This window comes from Heterocephalus glaber, unplaced genomic scaffold (genome assembly GCF_053883595.1).
Source record: "Heterocephalus glaber isolate CG9 unplaced genomic scaffold, H.glaber_assembly_v1.0 deba00001564, whole genome shotgun sequence".
NCBI lineage: Eukaryota > Metazoa > Chordata > Mammalia > Rodentia > Bathyergidae > Heterocephalus > Heterocephalus glaber.
Window position 1 is genome coordinate 4,719,837 of NW_028258351.1, and position 21,741 is coordinate 4,741,577.

Here is a 21,741-nt window from a genome sequence, read left to right on the forward strand (position 1 = left end):
CAGGGGGCGTTGTTGTTGGAAAGATCTCAGACTCTGTGACAGCACATTACTCAGAGTCCCCAGCTCCTGCAGATACAGGTCTGACCCCAGAGTCCTGTCCCCAGATCATCCACAAGTGAGTGTTCTTGCTATCTAGGCGCACGCATGTTCATGGTACAGCTTTACCAGTACAAATGTCATTAACTTCCTTTTATGTGAGTTTCCTTTCATGAAAAGGGCTCCGTGAAAGTTTTCTGGGAAATTACTTGTCACAACAGCCAATGCTTTACTGTAGCTGAAGTAGGAAAGGTTTGAACAAACACTCCTGACGTTAGGGAGAAAGTGCAAAAGGAGCTCGCACTTGGTGGTGTCCACCGTGCATTGCCAGCAGCTGCGCCATATGCACGGTGTCTGACATCTCACCCCCCCACACACACACACAGTGAGTGACAGAGAGGCCTGCCCAGCAGGGTGCTAATGGGCTGCCTTGCAAAAAGGGGTCTGTTGTTTGACAAAGGTTGTGTTAATCAAATTAAACCAATTATTTCACAAGTTTGCGGTTATTTTGCAGTGCAAACCCAGGGCTTTGGCCATGCTAGCCAAGCGCCATACTACTGAGCTATGTCCCTCTTCCTTTTACAGGTTTCTTAGAACTTGCCTGTCTAATGTTATTTGAGACTCCCCAAGATGGGGTTTTGATGTTCGGTGTTTGTAAAATTCCCTTGACACAAAACTCTTCTCTATCTCATGGAATTGATGTTCCAAAGAACATACTTGGTGAATCACTACCGACAACAACCTTGTAAGATAAATGCTGACCTTTTATTTTACAAATAGAGAAACTGAGGTTCATTTACTTTGACCAACATTGCACAGGTAGTAATCTGTGGACTCGGGATTCGAACACAGTGCCACCTAACCTTGAGCCTGTGATCTGTTCCACTCTCCTGCACTATCCCCTGTGGGTCCTGGGTGGATGGCTCAGACTGTTGGGTGCTCCTTATCCAAGTGTTGAGTGCGTGAAACTAGAGGGTGAATATAAAATCAAGATCAGGGTGGGGCTGGGGATATAGCTCAGTGGCGCCACACCTGCCTGGTTAGTGCAAGGTCTTGAGTTTGATTCCCGGTACCAGAAAAAAAAAAAAAAAAGATCAGAGCTTGGAGAGAATCCCACCCTGAATGTGTTGATCGTGGAGACTGGGCTACACTGGAAACTGAGGCAGGGCCAATAACTCAAGGATATGAGGAAGCCAGGTGCTGAGGATGAGTAGTGGAAGGCAGTTGGGATGAATCTGGGGGGCACGTGAGTTGCTTTGTTATGGACTCAGCTGGTTTGTGAGGGAACAGATGTCATCTCTTTGCAGATCCCCAGGAACTGCAGGATAAACATCTCAGGGCTTGTTGTTAAAATTCAGGTAAAATTAAAAGTCTAACTTCCCTGGAGTTCTTCTAGATTTGTTTTCTGAGTTTTTATAAATCCAACTGGACATGAAGGAGCACCTTCATGGTCACACTCAGATGCTTTCTGGGATGTGGTTTAATCTCCATTGTTACAGATCAATGAATGTATTTTGGTGAAAACTTTCCATAAATGATCCTTAGATTTTACTGTAGCACTGGTCACCTGGGGGAATACGTTTATTGACACCAGGGAACAATTCTAGGGAGTCCCTTGCCAACCTTGGGAAGTATGTTTGTGACTTGCAGACAAGATGGGAAATAGAAGGTCCTCCAACTTCAGAGTTAGATATCCTTGAGATAAACTGACCCTTAACCTCTTGGCCTAAGTCAAAGTTCTCATTTGTGTACTTGCTGGCAACAGAAAAGTGTACAATGGCTCAATGCACTGTCAAAATCCTTCCCCTTTTACCAGCCATATCCTGGCTCTCCTGTGCTCTGTCCCGGTGAACAGCTTTCCACTCAACAAGCTCTGTGATCCAATAAATAGCCCTGGTCAAATCCCAGTGTCTCATGCCTTACCTCATCCTTACCCAAGAAGCCACCACTCCTGCTGTGTTTCCTTACCCCACTTCACCTGCCTGCCTGTTGAAATCTTCAATGCTGAGCCCAAGCTACACCCCTAGAAGCTTCTAGAAGCCATCAACCTGTGTTCAAATGCCAACTTTGTCACTGACAGGGTGACCTCGAGTATGTTACTCAGACTTTTTGGAGGCTCAGTTTCCTAATTTGTAAAAAAAAAAGGCAGGGGGAGGATAATATTTAGTTCACAGCTTTATTGCTTTTCAAAGATGAAATGAGACCGTGTGAGCAAAAATTGCCTGGCATATAGAAGAGAGTAAAGAAGTGTCTTGATGATCCATGGATTTCCTCCTGGGTGAATTGGATTTGTTCTCGTTGTTCTCCAGCCCTGGAGCATTCCCAACCTTCCCTGTTCTGCTGCCTTGAATCAGCGGTGTCTGTGTTTGTGGGGTGGGGTCAGAAGCTCACTCTACTCCTCTTGGTATTTCCTCTAGTGTCTTCAGCGTAATCCTGGCTCAAGTAATTACTATATTAAATTGAACAGATCCTCTGGGTGTTTCTCCCATGACATTCATTCCAGTGTCCCCTGCACATGAGGACAGCAAAGCTGCCCAGGCCTTACCTGTCAGGCTACTCAAGAGACACCGCACCCTGAAGGCCTCATGGGCACCTCAGATCAGCCTGTCTCAACCTGAGTTCCCTGGGTCCACTTCCGCTGTCATCTCAGGCAGTGTTTTTGCCCCCAGCTGAGCATGAGGGAGGGTGTGGAGGTATTTTGGGTTGTCACAGCTAGGGCAGAGTGGGGCTTACTGGCCTCTTGTCGGTAGAGGTCAAAGATGCGGTCAAATGTCCCACGGTAATGTGTGGAGAGCGGTGTTAGCCATAGAGGCTCCATGTTAAATCTTACCCTCCACTGTATAGAGCAAGGAGACTATGTTACGAGGAACCGCGTCCTTGTCAAATTAGATGTTTACCTTCAGAAGAACGTTTTGTAAGCCCGAGAAACGGGAAGGCCCATGACGGTGGGGAATTCCCAAAGAACTGGAAAACAAGGAAGCAGGTGTCTCTGGATAAGGGTCATGATTAACAACCAAACTCACCCGTTGTATAAAAGAGAGGAGAAAAATAAACTTGGGTGCTCGGTCTCTGGGAGCCCTCCCGACTTTATCTCTTTGTCTTTATTTTTCTTCATCCTCATTCCCCCATTCAGGTACTGTTTGACAAGTGACAGCGGGCTCCGTCAGTAATGGATGCATCTTGAGACCATAATGTTAAGTGAAATAAACCAGAAACACAAGCTTACATATCATACGGTTTCTCTTATACAAGAAACCCAAATTATAAATAATTTAAACAGCAAAATCAAAGAGAATACAAAATAGGGAGATACGTTCTTTGCAAATAGGAAGGGGAACTAGAGGTAGGGGGAGAGTGTAGGAAAGGGAGGGCAAGGGGCAACAGAAAGAATTAAGATGTTTTGTACATGCACCAGCTCCCCCACAACAAAGGTAATCATTACGTACAGCAAACATGTATGAATACACATTTTTTAAAAAAGTGTTTGCTGCAGCTGAGACTCCCTGACCAGAGAGAGCCCTGCACAGGTCAGCCAGGTGGTAGAGCGGCTCTGCTCACAACCCTCCCATTGCTCCGGTGTCCCTCTTCTCTCCCCGCTTCCCGGCCCCAGTGCGCGGACTCTTGGGCCCTTTTCCTTCTGGTACCCTCTAGTGTGCCACCTCCTGCTGTGCCTCCAACCGACCCCTTGTACCCTACATGCCACCTGCCTGGAATGTTCCTTCCTTGGACATCCTCATGTTCATCCTCAAAAGTCACCCACATGCATTTGCGACCTCCATCCATCCTGTGCTGATCCACACAGGCTTTCTGGAGTGTGAATGCTCAGCCACACACACTCGGGACAGGCCAATCCCTCTTCCTGAAGTGCCTCTGCCAGTCTTTGCGTCCTCCTCTGGCAAGTCCTCCCTGATGGCTCACCTTGCTGGGCTGGGTGGCACCCTTCTTGGACCTGAGCCAGCCTTGGCCTGGCCCCTGACTGCAGTGTGGCAGCAGCATGCTCACTGCACTCTCAGGCCTCCAGTTTAGGAGTAGCTCTCAGCCTGAGCAGTTATCCAACACTTAGGAGGTGTTATTTCCCTTCTTGGCATCAGGCGAAGGGTGGCTAAGGAGCGAAACCATGATGGAGTGACTGATTGCTCCTGCGCTGCGTAGGCACTGGGGCCAACTGGGTAATCTCACCCTAACCATCTGTGAGCCCCAGCTGTACCTGGGGGCAGCAGCAGGCCTCACTCGCCACCCCTCACTGGGAACCTGAGTTCTGAGCACATTTCCACACCATGACGGTAGCTAACTGTATTTCTGGAGCCTCAGGCCTGGTGTGTTAGGCCTCTCTGGCCCTGGTCCTTGGTCCCAGCAGGTATAGGCAGGCCCGGGGCTTGGGATGGGGCAGGCCTTCCAGAGATGCCCCATATAAATCCATGTTCAAGGACCCAAGTGGGATGGAACATCTCTTGACCATTCTTTCACTATAAATCTCCAGGCTCAGGATATAGTTCCCCTCTCCTTGCAAGAAATGAAGAATATGGCACATGAACAGTCGGTACCAAGGCCCACCTGTCTCCTGCCCACTGAGCTCTGCTCTCCCTCCTCTCCCCACAGGGGCTTCACTGTCTTGGAGCTGTTGGAGGCTGCAGGGGCAGCTGCTGGTGCTGGAGGCCTCCATGAGCATCAGCCCACGCTGGTAGAAACTTGCTTCCTGGGAATCAGAAGAGCACTGTAAAGGGATCCTCTCTTCCACTATGAGCGTGGCTATAGGGGGCCTTGGTTTCCTGTGAGGTATGGGTATGAGGGTTAGATGATTTGATGATCCCAGAGGCTGCTTTCAGCGCTAATGCTTTGCTGCAGCTGAAAGCAATGGTTTGAGTTTCCCTCATGAGTCCTGAAAGATCAGGAAAACCATGTGCAGGAAAGACCGGAGTCAAACATGGTGAACGCCAACAAACTTGAAAATAACCACCCTTTGTCTTTTGATTTCTCCTGTATCTGGCCTCTGCACATGCACAGTAGCAGAGCTGTGCAGAGAACAACACTGAACAAAGAATCTCCAAGGAATCTTCAATTTCTGCCCTGCCCTTGAAGAGCAGTGTCTTCAGAGCTAGTCATTTTTCCTGCTGAGGCCTCAGCTTGCTCATCTGTAAAAGGGGATATTTGCTATCTTCCCAATTCATCAACAGACCCTTGCTCAGAGCCTGCTCTGTTCCTGGCGGAGTGGGGCTCAGTGGGGCTGAGGGAGATGGGGTAAAGGGAAAGAGGACAGAAAGAACTGACTGGCAGGAAGGCAGCCAGGAAAACAGGCAATCATAACATCCTGTTGTAGTATTGGGTGTTCTAAGGATGACAATTGGAGTAAGGAGTGCGTTCCACAATCTTCAAAACATCTTTCTCCTCTTGAATAGAAAGTGCCTACTTTCAAAGTCAATACTAAGTGTCCGGTAATAATTAGCTGCTGCTGACAGTCCCAAGCAAAAGGTGTTAAGCCCTACGCAGTTCAGGAGCCAAGGAAGACTAATTGTAGCTGACTGGTCATGTGACCATCGTTATAAAGTTTACAAAGTATGGGTCTAGTATGGGGGTGGGAGAGTGGTGGGATGAACAGTCCAAGAAGGCCACCCGCAGACCCGTGGAAATATACGGTTGAGGTAAATGAGTGAGGAGGCCTTCCAAAGCCATGGGGGAGGACGGCTGGATTGTCAGATCAGTGGTGCACAGACAATTGGCCAAGTGCTCATAAAGTCATAAAGCTACATCTCTGCCTCCCACCACACATCAAAAGATTCAATGCCTGTTAAAGAGTTACATGTAAATCAACCCAAGATTGGAAAATAACATTCAACAATACAGAATTGGTTAAATTATTGTATATGGGTACAATGGACTATTATCTTGTCCTTAATGTCATGTTTTAGAAGAACTGGCAATGCTTGCAACCTATTATTTTAAAAGCAGATTACAAAAATATATAGCTTATGACCAGTTTTGTAGCTTAATCCCCTACAATGGGCTGGGCCTGGTGGCTTATGGCTGAAATCCCAGCATTTTGGGAGGCTGAAGCAGGAGGATCCCAAATTTAAGGCCAGTCTGAGAAATTTAGTGACTTAGCAAGACCCTGTTTCAAAATAAGAAAGGGCTGGGGATGTAGCTCAGTGTGAATGAGTTCAATCCCCTGTACGCCCCCCATCCTGATATATATGGGATTGTGGACATTCATATTGTTTATGTATAGTGTATACTCACACACATATAAACACTATAAAAATGTTTATAGCAAAACATATCAAGTAATTTTTACTTATACATATTTCTTACTTTGTGTTTTCCAAATGTTCTACAATGGGGCCCAGGGATTTAGCTCAGTGGCACTGCACCTGCCTCACAAGCACATGGTCCTGAGTTTAATCCCTGGTACCGGGGTGGGGGTGGGGGGGGATGGAGACAAATATTCTATAATGAACTCATTTTTTGTTGTTGTTTTTTGGTACCGGGGATTGAACTTAGGACCTTGCACTTGCCAGGAAGGCCGCAGCACCACTGAGCTACATCCCTGGCCCAACTCACTGTTTTTATAATATGAAAAAACAATACTTGTTATTTAGACAAATGTTCTATCATGCCTCTAATATGAAATAATTTAAGCACTCTGGTTAAAGAAGACAAATTTGGGGAGCAGACCTCATGAAGACTGGGAGCCCACAGGGCTGAGCCATCCTACTTTTCCCTAACACAAGGCCATGAACAATCACACTTGACTTTAAACCTCTGCTGGTGCCTGACAGCAGGTATGGCCTGTGTTTGTCTGGAAAGGAGACTCCTGGCCCAGAGGTGGAAAACTGTTCTTGTGCACTCCAAGATGGTCCGGGGTAGCTAACCTGATCTCATTCTTAGGGGAGAAGTAAAGTTGGTGATTAGTGTCCTATGAAAATTTTTCTCCTGTAAAGTTGTTAGGGTCTAAGGGTACACAGTTTAGTAAGAGAGCACTTGCCTGGTATGTGCAAGGCTTAGAGTTCAATCCCAGCACCACACACACACACACACACACACACACACACATTCCTTAAACATCTGATGTCCAGTTACTGATATATTAGCATCATGGGATATTATTGGATTTAGTATTGACTATATTTTTGACTCTTAACCGGACCACGCTTGCCTACTGAACTGGATCTCAAGAGAATGAAGACTCCCAACAATTTGGGCTTTTGTTGCCTGTAAATTCCCCAGGTGGTTCTGAAATTCATCAGCTCGAGACCCCTTTGTTGCATATGCCAGAGTGGCAGGTCTCAAACTGTGCTGTTATTACAATCACTCGTGTAGCTTCTAAAATTCCCAATGGGAAGACCATACCTCAGGCCACAGAATTCAGATGCTGTGGGGACCTATCAGGTGTTAAAGTTCCCCCAGGTGATCTCAACATGCAATTAGAGCTGATCCGGTGTTTCCAATGAGAGCAACCTGATACCAGCAGAAAATGCAGGGCTCAACCTTGACTGAACGACTTTGTGTTCTCTGTCTCCACCTGTTGGCCATTCTGCCACACTGCTACAATTTACTTGGACTACTATTTTAAGGGATTCAAGATAAGCTGCTGCTTCTACTTTTATTTTGGTTCAGATTTTGTGTTATTTTTAGTGTGTCTGTGAATGTGGTTTCTTCCATTTTTTCAGAGAATTTTCTTTATTAGTCGTTTGTAGTACATGTTTACACCCCTTGTGGAGAGCTGGTACGTGTACATAACACTTCTTAGTTCCTTTTTCCATCCCCCTTCCCTTCCATCCTTCCCTCCTTTATCTATCTCTTGATCCCTTTCCTTTTGGGGGGGTACATGTTTGCAGTACGTAATATTTACATTCCTTGTGTGGAGTTCATACATGTATGTGTTTGTCGAGCAATGCTGCAGGCATTGCAAGGCCTAACTTCAAAATATACTAACAAAGCCATAGTAACAAAAACATGGTACCAGCACAAAAAATAGACACGCAGACCAATGGAACAGAAGATACAGGATAAACTCATGCTCTACAGCCATCTTATTCTTTTTTTTTTTTTTCTGGTACCGGGGATCGAGCTTGGGATCTTGCGCTTACAAGGCAGGCGCCGGAACCACTGAGCTAAATCCCCGGCCCAGCCATCTTATTCTTAAAAGCACCAAAAATATATGCTGCGAGAAAAGATAGCCTCTTTAACAAAACTGGGTACCTATATACCATGGGAAATTGAAACTAGGTCCCTATCTGTCACCTTGTAGAAAAATCAATTTAAAAAACTTAGGAATAGGGCCAGGGATTTAGCTCAGTGGTTTCGCTGCCTGCTGCACAAGCGCAAGGACCTGAGTTTGATCCCCAGTACCAAAAAACAAAAACAAAAACAATAAAAAACTTAGGAATGAGGGCCGGGACTTTAGCTCAGTGGTTCTGCCACTTGCCTCGCAAGCACAAGATCCCGGGTACCAAAAAAAAAAACTTAGCAGTGACACTTAAAACTATAAAAAAACCAGGAGACACTTGAAGTCACAGGCATAGGCAAAGACTTCCTGAATAGGACTTTAACAGCACAGGAAGTAATAGCAAGAATAAACAAATGGTACTATATCAAGTTAAAAAGCTTTTACACAGGAAAGCAAACGATCAATAGACTGAAGAGATAGCTTACAGAGTGGGAGAAAATCTTGGCCAGCTACTGTTCTCATAGAGGATTACTATCTCAATATAAAGAACTCAAAAAACTTAATGCCCCTGAAAACCAAATAGCCCAAATCAATAAATGGGCAAATGAATTGAAGACAATTTTCAAAAGTATCAATGGCTGATAAGCATATGAAAAAATATGCAACATCTTTAGCCATTAGGAAAATGCAAATCAAAACTGCTAAGATTCTACCTCACCCATCAGAATGGCTATCGTCAAGAATACAAAAAACACAGCTAAGATTAATAATAACAAGAATGAAAATGGGGAAAGGGTATTTAGAGGAAGAGGAAATACTTGGTACATAAAAAGCAGTCAATCAATGTTAGTTATTACCATTACAGTGAAGCCTAAATTAGACCCCAGTTAGACATTGTAATTCTTATATTCTTCTATTTTTTATTCATTTATTTTCTTTTTTTTGGCGGAACCTGGGATCAAACTCAGGACCTTGTGCTTGTCAGGCAGGTGCAGCACCACCGAACTACTTCCCCGGCCCTATTCATTTATTTTCTGACACTAAACATCCTGCAGAACCTCCCAGTCTGGGGATCCCACACTGCACCCTGATTCCTGGGCTCCCGGTTGTCCAGGTCAGAGGTTCTACCATCTCTGACTATGGCCATGGTAGGGGAACCATTCTCCCAAGGGGCTGAGCAAAGTTTAAATAGCTGCTGACCCATTCTAAATGAATGGTGGACAGACTGCTTCAGTTTCTAAGATTAAACCCCACATATCCTATACTCGTGCTTGGGTCGTCCTACTACTGGATTTGACATCTAGAAAGTATACAGAATAGTCACTGGTTTGATGATCCTAGGTGTAAGGCTTGTGATCCAGAAGAATCAAAATAAATGGTCAGGGTGTCTTCTAAAAAGCCTACAACAGCCCTTTTGGCTGTGTCCCCAGCCAGTGCCTGAACACTGCTTACGTGCTCCAGGGCCACTTTAACCATTTGGTCTCTTTCCTGCGGGCTGCGGGTGGCTCCAGAGTCTTCTCTCTCTGCTCCTGATTTTAAGAACTGTAGGATATAGGACTGGATCATATCCCCATTCATTTTAAGGGTTTCTTTGATGAAGGGAAAATCTGAGGCACTGGCCAAGCTCAAAAGATGAATCAATGCCTGGCAGATCTGGGTCCGGAGGCTGGCACAGTACTTGAATTCCAGAAAGTCTGTGGTGTCTTCACTCTTCTGTAAGGCCATGACCAGCGAGTTCCAGATCTGAGCATACTGTTCTACAGACCCATACTGCTCTCTCTTGCCTGGGATGGAAAGGGCTGTGGCCGATCTGATGCGCACTTTGAAGTTTTTGCATGATGTCACAACCAGTGTTAGGGCGTTGTAGGCCTGGGAGGTCCATGGTGCTATGCCTAGAAAGAATCCAGCCATTGAAACTAGTGAAGGTTTGGAATAAGAGGGGTGCACAGAAGAGGGGTTAGGGAAGCATGCTAAGCAGTGCTAAGATAGCTGTTTTATCTGCCCATTCCATTCTCACAGTAACCCTTAAGCTCAGCAAAGTGAGTGATTAACCTTTGGATCTCAGGTAAGTGGCTCAATATTGACCCCCAGCCACCACCACCCCCTTTCCCTAGACCAGCCTGCAGCATGCTTAGGGCCTCTACTATCCAATATAGGACCTTTGGTGACTTAGAAAAAGGCTTTTTTCTGGGAGGACTCTGTCTGAAGGGGCAAAGCTTGCTGTGAGGTACATGGACAGAGTGAACTATGCCCTCACCCTGGACATTGTTGAGTAGTATACAACTGGCACATACATATGCTGTAGCTCTCCGTTCATGCTAGCAAAAAGATATTTCCTCCCCCAGATTAGCATCCAGACATTGCTCTCACCACAGCAAGTATGCATTTCATTGCAAAAAAAATACAAAACTTCTGATTTCAAGAATAGGATGATCAGATTTATTTTTTCTATTCCTGTAGGCTGCAGGATATCAGCTTGATTTCCTCCTCCCCAGAGCTACTGCTACCTGTTCTGGGGAGTCCTTATTCTTCAGGATGGGCGCAGAGTAGAATGCAGCTTCCCTGCCTCTCCAAGCCCTTTCTCTCCTGCTTTGTTGCCTCTGAAGACAGGTGAATGGGCCTTTTCCAAATGGACACTATTGCCATTTACCAGGGGCCACTGTTCTAGGTCCATGAACCTTACCTGGTACCTCCTCTCTCCTTGGTCAGTTTCCTAGCTCCTTTTTCTTATGTGGCCCCTCATTGATCTGCCTCCTCAGTGGAAAAAGCCATGAGGTCTTTCTCCAGGAGCTTTGCCTCGCTGCTCTGCCTGAGTACTCTGGGCAATAAGGGGAGCAGAGCTTGACGCCCTCTCTTGGTGCATGTGCTCCGGGTCTACATGGCTTTCTCCTCTCAGACACACTCTTCTGAGGCTTCAAGCCTTAGCAGAGGCAGATGAACAAGGCAGATGCTGATGTTCACAATGCAGGGCTCAGGAGGCTGTCATCCATGAACCTGAGCCACTACCACTGACCCAAGGATATTATCAAGGGACATGTCCTGCCATGATGACATAACAGACAGATGCCCTCTTTATATGCAGCATCTACCTCTGTGTCAAGAGCTCATGGGACTTCAAATTTGTACTCTCTTTCTCTCACTCTAGTTTTTTCTTGATTGCTTAAACAATATATGCTCACCAAAGTTTTGTTTGTTTGTTTGGTACCAGGGATCGAACTCGGGACCTTGCGCTTGTGAGGCAGGCATCGGAACCACTGAGCTAAATCCCTGGCCATTAAACAATATATGCTCATTGTAGAAAATTTAGAAATGAAAGAAAAAAATCCTACTCATCATTCTATCCAGAGGCAATCATTGAAAATAATTAGGCCAATTTCTTTTCTTTTTTTCTACCCTATCTACTGAAATTGTAATTTAGACATGATATAATAACTTGCTTTATTTTGCTTAACCAGTTAACAGTTTACCCTGAGCATCACATGGGCAGGTGTCATTTCAACCATTTGATTTTTATACTGAATAAATTTGATAAATAGTCATTTTTACATTTCCTGTTATAAAAATTAACAAAAAATACAATTTTTGGTTAACCTGTAATTAAATAATTGGACTAGTAAATGGTTAACAAAAGTAGTTCCTCAGATTATAAAAAAACTGTAAATATAATTTTAAAAGGCAATAAAATACCCCACTGAATATATATACAATGATTTATTTCACCAATCTCCTATACTTGGGTTTCCAGTATGTTTCCATTGCTTTCTAATCCTGTGACAAAAACATGACAAACATCTTTAACAACAGTGTAGACTGGCATATGCCTACCAAAGAGGTTCTCTACCAAGGAGGGGAGGGAAACAATCTCACCGTGTGGAAGGGCAGGATTTTTAAATACATTTCCCATCGCGTAACAAGCATTCCATCGAACTTTCATGGCAGCCTCAATTAGAACAGTAGAAATTAGGGCCTGGATAGACTCTTCAATAATTTCAGCAAATCTAGGTTTTTCTATATGAGATGGCTGCAGAAAATGAAGCAAATTTCCAAGGGCCCGGACTGCATTGCTTTTTACCTAGGACAACATGTAAAAGCTTTAGAAATCTGTTTTGCTGCAGAGGTTTGAGAATGTATAATTTCCACTTTAAAAAGCCCAGGAGATTCTAGATTTCTTAAAGCAAGACAGCTAGTGAAATGTGCATCCCACTGTACGGATGCTAGTCCTTAGAACTCTGCAAGGTTATGTCTGGTTAACATGCACAATACATTTGAAAAGCATGGGCAAGGCAAGCCAGGACTTGAACCCATGTACACCTGACCTAAAACATGGCCCATGCTTTTAAAATGTACTGTGTAAATAAATACTCAAAGCCAGGGTTACTATGTCTTTCTAACTTGTCAGTTCCACTTAAATATAAACATTTAAAAATAACATTAATATTACAACAAAGATGAATATATCATGTAGTATTACAAAGGGCACTGATATTTTTCATGAGATAGGAGACAGTAAAGAAAATGTGCAAGTGTGGAGTGGGCCCTGTACACCCTGGGCATACTCTCTATCCTCTTTGAACAGGGGAACTTTTTGGGGAACAGTTTAAGGAATATTATACCACACTGAGCTATCAACTATGCTGCAACTGTGGCCACTAGGTATCTAAGCAAGAAGTACTAGGTTTTCTTGTGAGTCTACCTTGTCTTTGTCCTTGGAGGCTTCTATTGCTGATCGAAACATTTTCAAGAGCAGGAGACCAGAGAACTCTTCCTGGAAACTTGGGTCTGGTGTTTCCCTGTTCCACCCAAAGCATGTAAAACAGGTTAAAATGAGAGAAGTGAAAATTAAAACAACACTGGGCTGCAAATTTAGCTCAGTGGTTCCGCCACCTGCCTCACAAGCGCAAGGACCCAAGTTCAATCCCTGGTACCAAAAAAAAAAAAAAATTAAAACCACAGTGAGATTCCACCTTACTCCAGAAAGAATGGGTATCATCAAGAAATCAACTAACAAATGCTGGGAAGGCTATGAGGAAAAAGGAATCCTTCTATATTGTTGGTGGAAATGCAAACTAGTGTAACTACTATGGAAATATCAGAATGGAGATTCCTCAAAAAACTGAAAATAGAAATTCTATTTGACCTAGCTAGGTGTCTTCCTGAAAGAGTTAAAGGCATCACATTACAGTGATACATGCATACCCATATTTAGAGCAGCACAATTCATAACTGCTAAATCTCAAAAGTGGCCTATATGTCCAAAAACAGATGAGTAGATTAAAAAAAGTACATAATAGAATAATACTCTGCCATAAAGAAGGATAAACAGAGTCATCTGTAGAAAGATGTGTGCACTTCGACACCATAATGTTAAGTGAAATAAATCCAACATATAAGCTTAAATATTGCATGGTTTCTCTTACATGAGAAACTCAAGTTATAAATGAAGAGGAAAATAAAAGACAGATAATGGGAAAAGGGGAGACAGATCTTTTGCAAAAGGGAAGAGGACCAAAAGATAAAGGGAGGAGGGAGAGGGAGGGGATGCAAAAAAATAATTAGGATGTGGTATGTACATGTACCAACCCCCCATGAGGAATGTGATCATTATGTACTGCAAACATGTATAGTACTAATAAAAAAATAAAAACCAGAAAAAAAGGGTAAACAACACTTATATGTATATACTCACTAAATATAACTATAAAAACTTTAAAGAGCTTAAATCTGTTCAGATGATAGCAAGAATTCAGTATGTATCTTTTGACCCAGTAATTCCATATATAGTAATGTATCTAGAGAGAATATCTGAAAATAAAGATGTCACCCATAAAAATGTTCACTGTGTATAGAAGCCTTCAAGCCCGAAGCTAAAAACAAATGCTCAAGGCTGCTTAAGCATTTGAATGGTTAAGGACTCATGACACTGTCGAATATATCATAATAAACAAGAATTTATTAAAAGTCAGTAACAGAGAATGCTTATACTTATTACTTACCCGTGTCACTGATATGGAGTTAAATGACAGAAAGCAGGACACTTGTGTATGATAATAGGTAACTCTGGGGAGGGGAATGGGAGTGTTAGGGCAAGAGACTGGTTTACACTAATAGAGTAAGCAGCACCCCTGAGTACTGTTTGATGTTTTAAAACTTGTTAATATATTACTTAAAAAAATAGAAACAACTGTACTTTAAAAATAGGGTAACTTATGGTTCTGGATTTGTACTTTCTATTTTCTATCATTTGGATATATTACACATATCAGCACATGGTATTTTCATACATATATCTTAATATACGCCTCATATATGTTAAGAACAAGTTATTAAGCTTTGTCCGGTGGCTCACGCCTATAGTTCCTGGGAGGCTGAGGCAGGAGGAGCATAAGTTTGAGCCTAGTCTGGACAATTTAGGGAGACCCTGCCTCAAAATAAGTCAGTGTGAAGCCTTGGGCTCAATCCCCAGTATAAAAGAAAAATAGAACAAGTTATTAATCTTATTACTTAAAGGAATATAAAATAAGCCAAAGCAGTAAGACTGACTACCTTATGATGTGGTGAAAGATACCCTCTCGAGACTTCACCTCGGAAGTTATCCAGAGAAAACAAGCTAAGTCACCTACATGTTGGTGATCAGAGTGTCTGTCAGGTTGCCCAGGGACCAGGCTGCTTTGGCACGGACATTCAGAGACTTGTCTTGAAGTGACATCAATATTGCATTTGCTGTGTCTGCAACAAATATGACATCCTGTAAGATAAACCAAATGCTGCATTACTGTAGGAGTTCACACTGCTGCCTCTGAAATCCCCAAATTTATTTTCATATAAAGCTATCAGCCTTTACCACAAATTTCAATTTGGAAATCAAAAAGCATACTGTTCTTATATATTACACTCTGGACACTCCACACAATCCTAGGGAAAACTCCTCCTCCATGATTGGGTCTGTGTCAGGGATGGCAGAGGAGCCTATGGATTTTGCTCTTTGTGAACTTCCTATAACCTGGCCTGTGACAGTCATCTACGTGTGCTGTGCTTGAGTTGATTTCCACCTTTGGGTAACAATGTTTTGACAATACATTCTAAAACACATTCTATTCATTACACATCTCTCAGTGAATGTTATAAACAAGTAAAGGAGAATTTCATTTCTATAGTAAAACCTTACCAGGTTTCCAAATTATTACTATTACATGGTAATGTCCCTTTTCATTTCTATTCATTCATTAAGTTAAGCATTTACTGGGCATTGAGGGTCTTGGGCAGTGTGGTAAGTAATTAAAAATAAATGAACTATGGGTATTACCACATATATGTAGTAATTAAGAGAACTGGATCACAAAGCAAGTTAAATTTCTTCATTGTCTAACTCAAGAACTCTACATCCACAAAAAAAGACTGTAAAGAGACATACAAGTGCTAAACAGGATCACTCTGACCTGTCTGAGACAAGGAAAAAGCACATAGACTCCAAGGGCCCGTGTGGTTGCAGCTTTCACTAAACGGTTCTTGCTGTCGTTCAGCCCAAGCAGCATGGTGATGCACAAAATCTGCCTGTCATTCTGTAATGAGAAAGTTGATGAAGAGAAAACTGAGAATGAAATAACTATGAGCCAGTCTTCCACAAGTACTGAAATAAATCTGTTTGAGTTCCATAGTCAGGAATTGAAGACCACAGTGACCCTGAGGCTACACTGGTAAAGTCTGGGTTCAATTTGGATCCAATGACTGAGAATCCAGTTTGTGCAAGGCCCACATAGCACCACATCATATTTAACCTTTCTGCTGTGTAAACTAGGTCAATGCTTCATTAAAACTTTCTTTGTAGAAGCTAATTTACATAAATAAGAACAGACAAAAATATCACTGAGGACTACAGGAAAGGAGCCGTCTGAATACTGCTATGGTTCATGTGTCTTCCAAATTTGGGGATCCTTCCCTAAAAGGTGATAAATTATGGTTTAGATCTAGAATGTATTCAGAAACAGGGCTTTTGGAAGGTGATTGGATCACAGAGCACTACACTCATGGATTTATCCATTGATGACTTCATGGCTCAATGTGATGTTAGGAGGTGGGGCCTGGTTGGAAGTGGTGAGAGGAGCGTCAGTAGGGGTGTGACTTGGAAAAGTGTATTCTTGGCTCCTCCCTTTTCTCTTTGCTTCCTGGCTGCCACTGGCTGAGCAGCTTTCCTACCCTATTCCTTCCACCTTAAAAGTACACCTTCCACCTATAAAGTACAAATCCAAAACCTTCAAGTTACCCTTGCTTCCACCTTCTGCCTTGGAGCCAGCCAGCCATGGACAGAAACCTCTAAACCATGAGCCAAAATAAACCTCTCCTTAAAGTTGTGGGTGCCAGGAATTTTGTTCCAATGCCAGGAATGCTGACTAATATTTGATGGTATGAGGATGTGGGGCCTTTGGGCAGAGCCCTCATCAGTGGGATTAGTGCCCTCATGAATGAGGCCTCGGAGAGCAGCCTTGCTCCTTTTACCATGTGAACTAGAAGGCATCGTCTGTGAATCAGTGGGTCAGCCCTTACTATATACCAAATCTATGGGAACCAATCTCAGAACTGTGAGACATTTCTGTTGTTTAGAAGTCCTTCAGTTATGGTATTTTATTACAACAGCCCCAAAATGCTAAGACAAATACCATACGCATTAGGAAACCAAACCTAAGTATTTTCACATACTTTACATTATTTCTCACATGACTTCAATCTTAATATAATTTTCAGAGAAGTTAAAATAGTCAAAGAAATAGAAAATGTAAGAGTTAGGACTTAAACCCAAGTTTTTATAACTCAGGGTAAGAAATCTTTCTGAAATCTCTCTGCCTTCAAAGCTACTTACTTCTATCACCTACTTTCTAAAGCACAGGGAGAAACAGCTTTCCCAACAGATGAAGATTTTACTAAGTTTTCCTGTTTGCTGTTGCCCACTGTCCCCAACCCAAACACAAGCAAGAGAAGCTCTTTTTCTTCAGAGCAAGTGTCCAAAATGGTTCAAAGTAAAAAAGGATCAATCTTGAGCTCAGACACTTTAGGCATGGTTTGAAGGTGAGGAAACATAGCTAGAGTTACCGGAAGACTGCTGAAGGCTTCCGGCAAGATGGCAGACAGGGCATCACAGGCGCTCGCCTGCAGCGTTGGGTGCTCTGAACTCTGCAGGGCTCGGGGCAGAGGACCATTCAGCATCATAGTCCAGAACATCACCACCTGAAAGAGTGTATGAAAACAAAATATAAACGTTATGCAAAATCCCTATCACAGGGCTGGTATACCGGGGACATTCTTAAATTGTACAGTAGGCTTTTTTTTTTTTTTTAACATTTTGAAGAATTATCTCACTTCAAAACCCCTCAGGTAGGCATCTGAACACTCTTCCTCCCATGCTTTATAAAAGACCTGGGATTTCACATTCATTTGAAAATCCATCTATGGTTTTGGAAGCTTCAGCTTCTGTCCCATGGACTTTGTACTGGGTTTGGCTGTATATTTGTGGAACAAAATACCTAAAAACCCAGTTTAGTCCCTCCTCACCCCAGTCCTAAAGAATGTGGATAGAAGATGTGGTCGCCAGCTTTCAGGGGCTCACAATTATTCTCACTTATCAATATTTACACTTCCGTGCAGTCCTCTCACACACTGAGTAGGGCTGACATGTGTAACCAATAGGATGTGGTAGAAATGACGGCGTGAAACTCCAAAGTCATAAAAGATACTATAGCATCTGTCTCACTCTTTTTCTGGAGTCACCTGCTGTGGGAGAAGCTACCTGCCATGTCAAGAGAATACACAGGGAGCTCTGTGGAGAGGTCCGCTTGGGGAGGATCTGAGGAAGCCTTCTGCCAGCAGACAACCCCAACTGGCTAGGTACATGAGTGAGCTACCTTGTAAGATCTCAAAACCCTTGGACAAACTAGGTGGACAAACCACTCTAATTCCTGACCCACTAAAACTCTGTGAGAGGATAAATGTGTATTGCTTTAAGCTGCTATATGTTTAGGGTTAATTTACTACTCAGCAACAAAAGAAATACTATGGAAAGTCTGTGTCTTCTCTAGAGTTGAAACAACTGTGAACAGTTAAGATGCTTGCCCACAGCCACGTGGCTAGCAAAGGATGAAGTTTGAATACCAACCTAGTTCTGAGTGATAGCAAAGCCCAGCTGGCGTCCCTGTGACTAGTTACACGAAAGCTGTTGTGGCAGCCTCAGGAAAGGACAAGGATTAGACATTTTTATTCACTGAAGAATAATGAAATTGTTAAGGGGGAAAAAAAAGATGAGGGGGAAGAAGGAGGAAATATCACCAACGCTTAGTTGATTTTGCTTCTGGCAGTGAGTAGAAGCCTTTTTTTGGCGGGGGGGGGGGGGGATCACATGCACCTCATCCAAAGAAAAACTGGCACAGTAGGGTAACAGGAACAAGATGAGATCACAGGAATTGAAAAGGAATCATTAGGGGAGGGTTGAGGGGGTTACTAGAATTGACATTCACTGAGCACCTAGTGTGTGCCAACATCCTTAGATTTCATTCAAGGTTTCTACAGACTTGTGATTTAAGGATTTTTATTCCTCTTTAAAATGAAGAGATTATGCTCATAACTACAGAGCCATTATGTGTTGTTCTTCAGATTTGATCTTATGCCTTCTACTTTAAAATCCTTGACTCGTTCTGCCATCTTCAGTAGGCTGAATAGCCAAGCTAGGTTTCATGCAAAGGAACTGTTGTTTTTCCCATTGCTGGTTGTATGATACATACAATTCTACTACATACTGAATTACAAATAAAATCTATTAATGCTAATTTTACATCATGCTACATTATAAACCGTAATTTTTGACATTGGAAGAAACCTTTACCATCTATCCCACTTTATCCCTAAGCCTCAAAATAAAACAAATTGAAGCACTAAACTGTGAATGGGCATGGACTTACCATGAAGACTGGCACTCTCTGCTCAGGTGCTACTGCAGAATCTGGTTTATGCTGCTGTATCAAGCCTGTACCTAGTTCTTCCAGAAGCTGCCAAGATTAAAGAAATAACTGTCAAAGCGGAGCATTAGAACTGTGGGGTTATAAACAAGTTCACCTCAGTTTGGAGATCATCTCAAATCTAGGGGAAAAATAACTTCTAGCTGATTTTTCTTCTCTTTTCATTAACACCTGTAAAAGAGATATTCTTTCAAAGAGTAAAACCAACAGCTACACATTAATTTATTACCAAATCGGTTCTTCACGTTTATAGGTAAGCACTGAAAATAGAGGACTGTATGTATTCCTTACCTGAAATCTCTTTAAGAAATCTCAGAAGAAAAGGCTTTTAATGAAATTACCTTTGCTCCATGAAGCTGGATGGATGGATCTGCTTCACTCATGCACTTGCAAATCACCTCACCAAGCTCCATCAAGTAGACCTGAGCCACTGAAAAGTAGCCCCGGGCCAGGTGAGCCAATACCTACGGAGAGCAGGGAATTAATCCCAAGATCTGAATACTTCAGAAATCACGCCACTTAAAAGGGGGCTGAAATATGATGTTGAATTAAATGAAAAATATTGTATCATAATTTTATGATATTTTATAGTTTGTTATTGTGTTTCATTAGTATTATCTCAACTCTTAGGATAACTCTTTTAGGCAGGTAATAATTGAGCTCACAGAGGAAGAAACTAAGGCTGAGAAGATTAAAGGGAGTGTTTAATGTTATCCAGGTAATCAGCAGCAGCCTCCAGGACCAAGCCTGTGCTCAGACCATATCTGAGTTTAGAAAAAGCAATTCTTTAAAATCTAGGATTATTTTCTTCTTCTGAAGGAGCAGTTATTTTATCTGTATTAAGCACACACAAGACAAGCCAGAAGTTTATCAAGAACTACCCAAGCTGCAGTAATGAAAGATTAACTGTGTAATTCCTTTCCGAATTACTGCACAATTATAGCCAACTGTCATAGAAGACCTGGGACAATTACAACAGCTTCCAACAAAAGAACAAAAAGGAATGAACCTGGCATTTTACAACCCAGGAATCCCCACCCCCCAACAAAACAACAAAACCACCTATACCACCTCTGTCCTGACATGGCCTGGTTCCCCACAGTCCCTGTCCCCGCTCCTCAGGGTCACCCTGGGCAGAAGGAACCTTCACTGTGTCCAGAGCAGGAAATGCAGACGCCTACCTGTAAGGCCTCCAGTCGCATAGGGGATGGTTCGTAAGTGCTTCCTGCCACAGGGCCAGTGTCACTACCAGAGCAGGATTCCTCCTTGGGCAGCACGAGAGTGGAAATGCAGAGTCGGATGAGCCAGCAGGGCTCTGAGTACCCCTTAGGGGAGCTCCCTGCTGCTTCTTCCGGAAAGGGTCCCACTGGGGCTTTCTTCCACCAGTCAGGAGTGCTGAGGTGAGGAGTCGCAGAATTGCTATTGCTGAGTCCAGAAGAACAGGGCTGCTGGAGAAGTAGCTGGACTTCAGGTAAAGGTGCATGAGTGGACACAATAGCTCCCAAGAGTGTAAGACTTGACACACGAACATTAACATCTATCAAAAGGAAGAGACCTTATCACACGGGGACCACTATCATAAGGGTCACAGTTATCTCTGCAGGCAATTAAAAATTATTAAATTTCCAGTCCATAGGAATTAAATGAGGCAAATCATAAAGAAATAATCCAATAAATTGAAACGTTGGAAATTTTATACGACAATTGACTTGGAGTCTTGCAAAAATCAGTATTATAGGGCCGGGAATTTAGCTAAGTGGTTCTGCCGCCTGTCTCGCAAGCACAAGGACCCAAGTTCGATCCCCGGTACCCCCCCCCAAAAATCAGTATTATAAACACACACACAAACACACACACACACACACACACACACACACACACGTACTCAGGAGGCTGAGGCAGGAGGATGTCAAGTTCAAGGACAGCCTGGGCAACTTAGTGAGACCTGTCTCAAAATAAAAAGGGCTGGGGATACAGCCCCTAGTACTACAACTACCTACACACACACACACACACACACACACACACACACACACACACACACACACACACAAACATGGGGCAAGATGACCTAATTCCAAAACTCTAAAGTGATATAACTAAATGTAATGCATTAACCTTCAATGAACCCAGGTTTTTAAAAGAAAAGTGTAGGAAAAAAGCTAAAGTCTGTGTGCAGGTGTTTTTTTTGGCATGTGGATGTGTAGCTATTCTAAGACCATTTGCTGAAAAGAACATTTTTCTTTTTCATACATCTATTGATTATATGAATGTGGGCCTACTTCTGGGCTCCTTACTTTGTCCCAATGATCTATATGTTAACTCTTTTCCCAACTCTACACTGTCTTTATTACTGTAGTTTTACAGTAAGTCTTGAAGCTGGGTAGTGTCAGTCCTTCGAGGTTATTCTTCTCTATCAGTGTTGTGCTTGCCATTGTAGGTCTTTTGTTTCTCCATATAAACTTTAGAATCAGTTTGTTGATACCTACAAAATAACTTGATGGGATTTTGACTGGGATTTCACTGAACCTATAATTGGGA

The 21,741-nt window shown here is 42.9% G+C and overlaps 1 protein-coding gene across 3 annotated transcripts in view; it reads right to left on the reverse strand.

Moving 5' to 3' along the window:
* Positions 1-9,100: 9,100 nt before the first annotated feature.
* Heatr6 (HEAT repeat containing 6) overlaps positions 9,101-21,741 on the reverse strand; it is a 34,149-nt gene continuing 21,508 nt past the window's right edge. For 2 of the 3 annotated variants that reach the window (XM_087191465.1, XM_087191466.1), the window contains 9 exons: positions 20,382-20,737; positions 19,542-19,664; positions 19,144-19,230; positions 17,285-17,419; positions 15,637-15,759; positions 14,821-14,945; positions 12,894-12,990; positions 12,068-12,272; positions 9,101-10,092 (listed from right to left, as the gene is read on the reverse strand). In XM_087191465.1, coding sequence (XP_087047591.1) covers positions 9,521-10,092; positions 12,068-12,272; positions 12,894-12,990; positions 14,821-14,945; positions 15,637-15,759; positions 17,285-17,419; positions 19,144-19,230; positions 19,542-19,664; positions 20,382-20,737 — 1,823 coding nt within the window. In that variant the 3' untranslated portion in view covers positions 9,101-9,520. Of the gene's footprint in view, positions 10,093-12,067; positions 12,273-12,893; positions 12,991-14,193; positions 14,258-14,820; positions 14,946-15,636; positions 15,760-17,284; positions 17,420-19,143; positions 19,231-19,541; positions 19,665-20,381; positions 20,738-21,741 lie in introns of all 3 variants that reach the window. The other variant, XR_015443156.1, reaches the window with a different exon arrangement.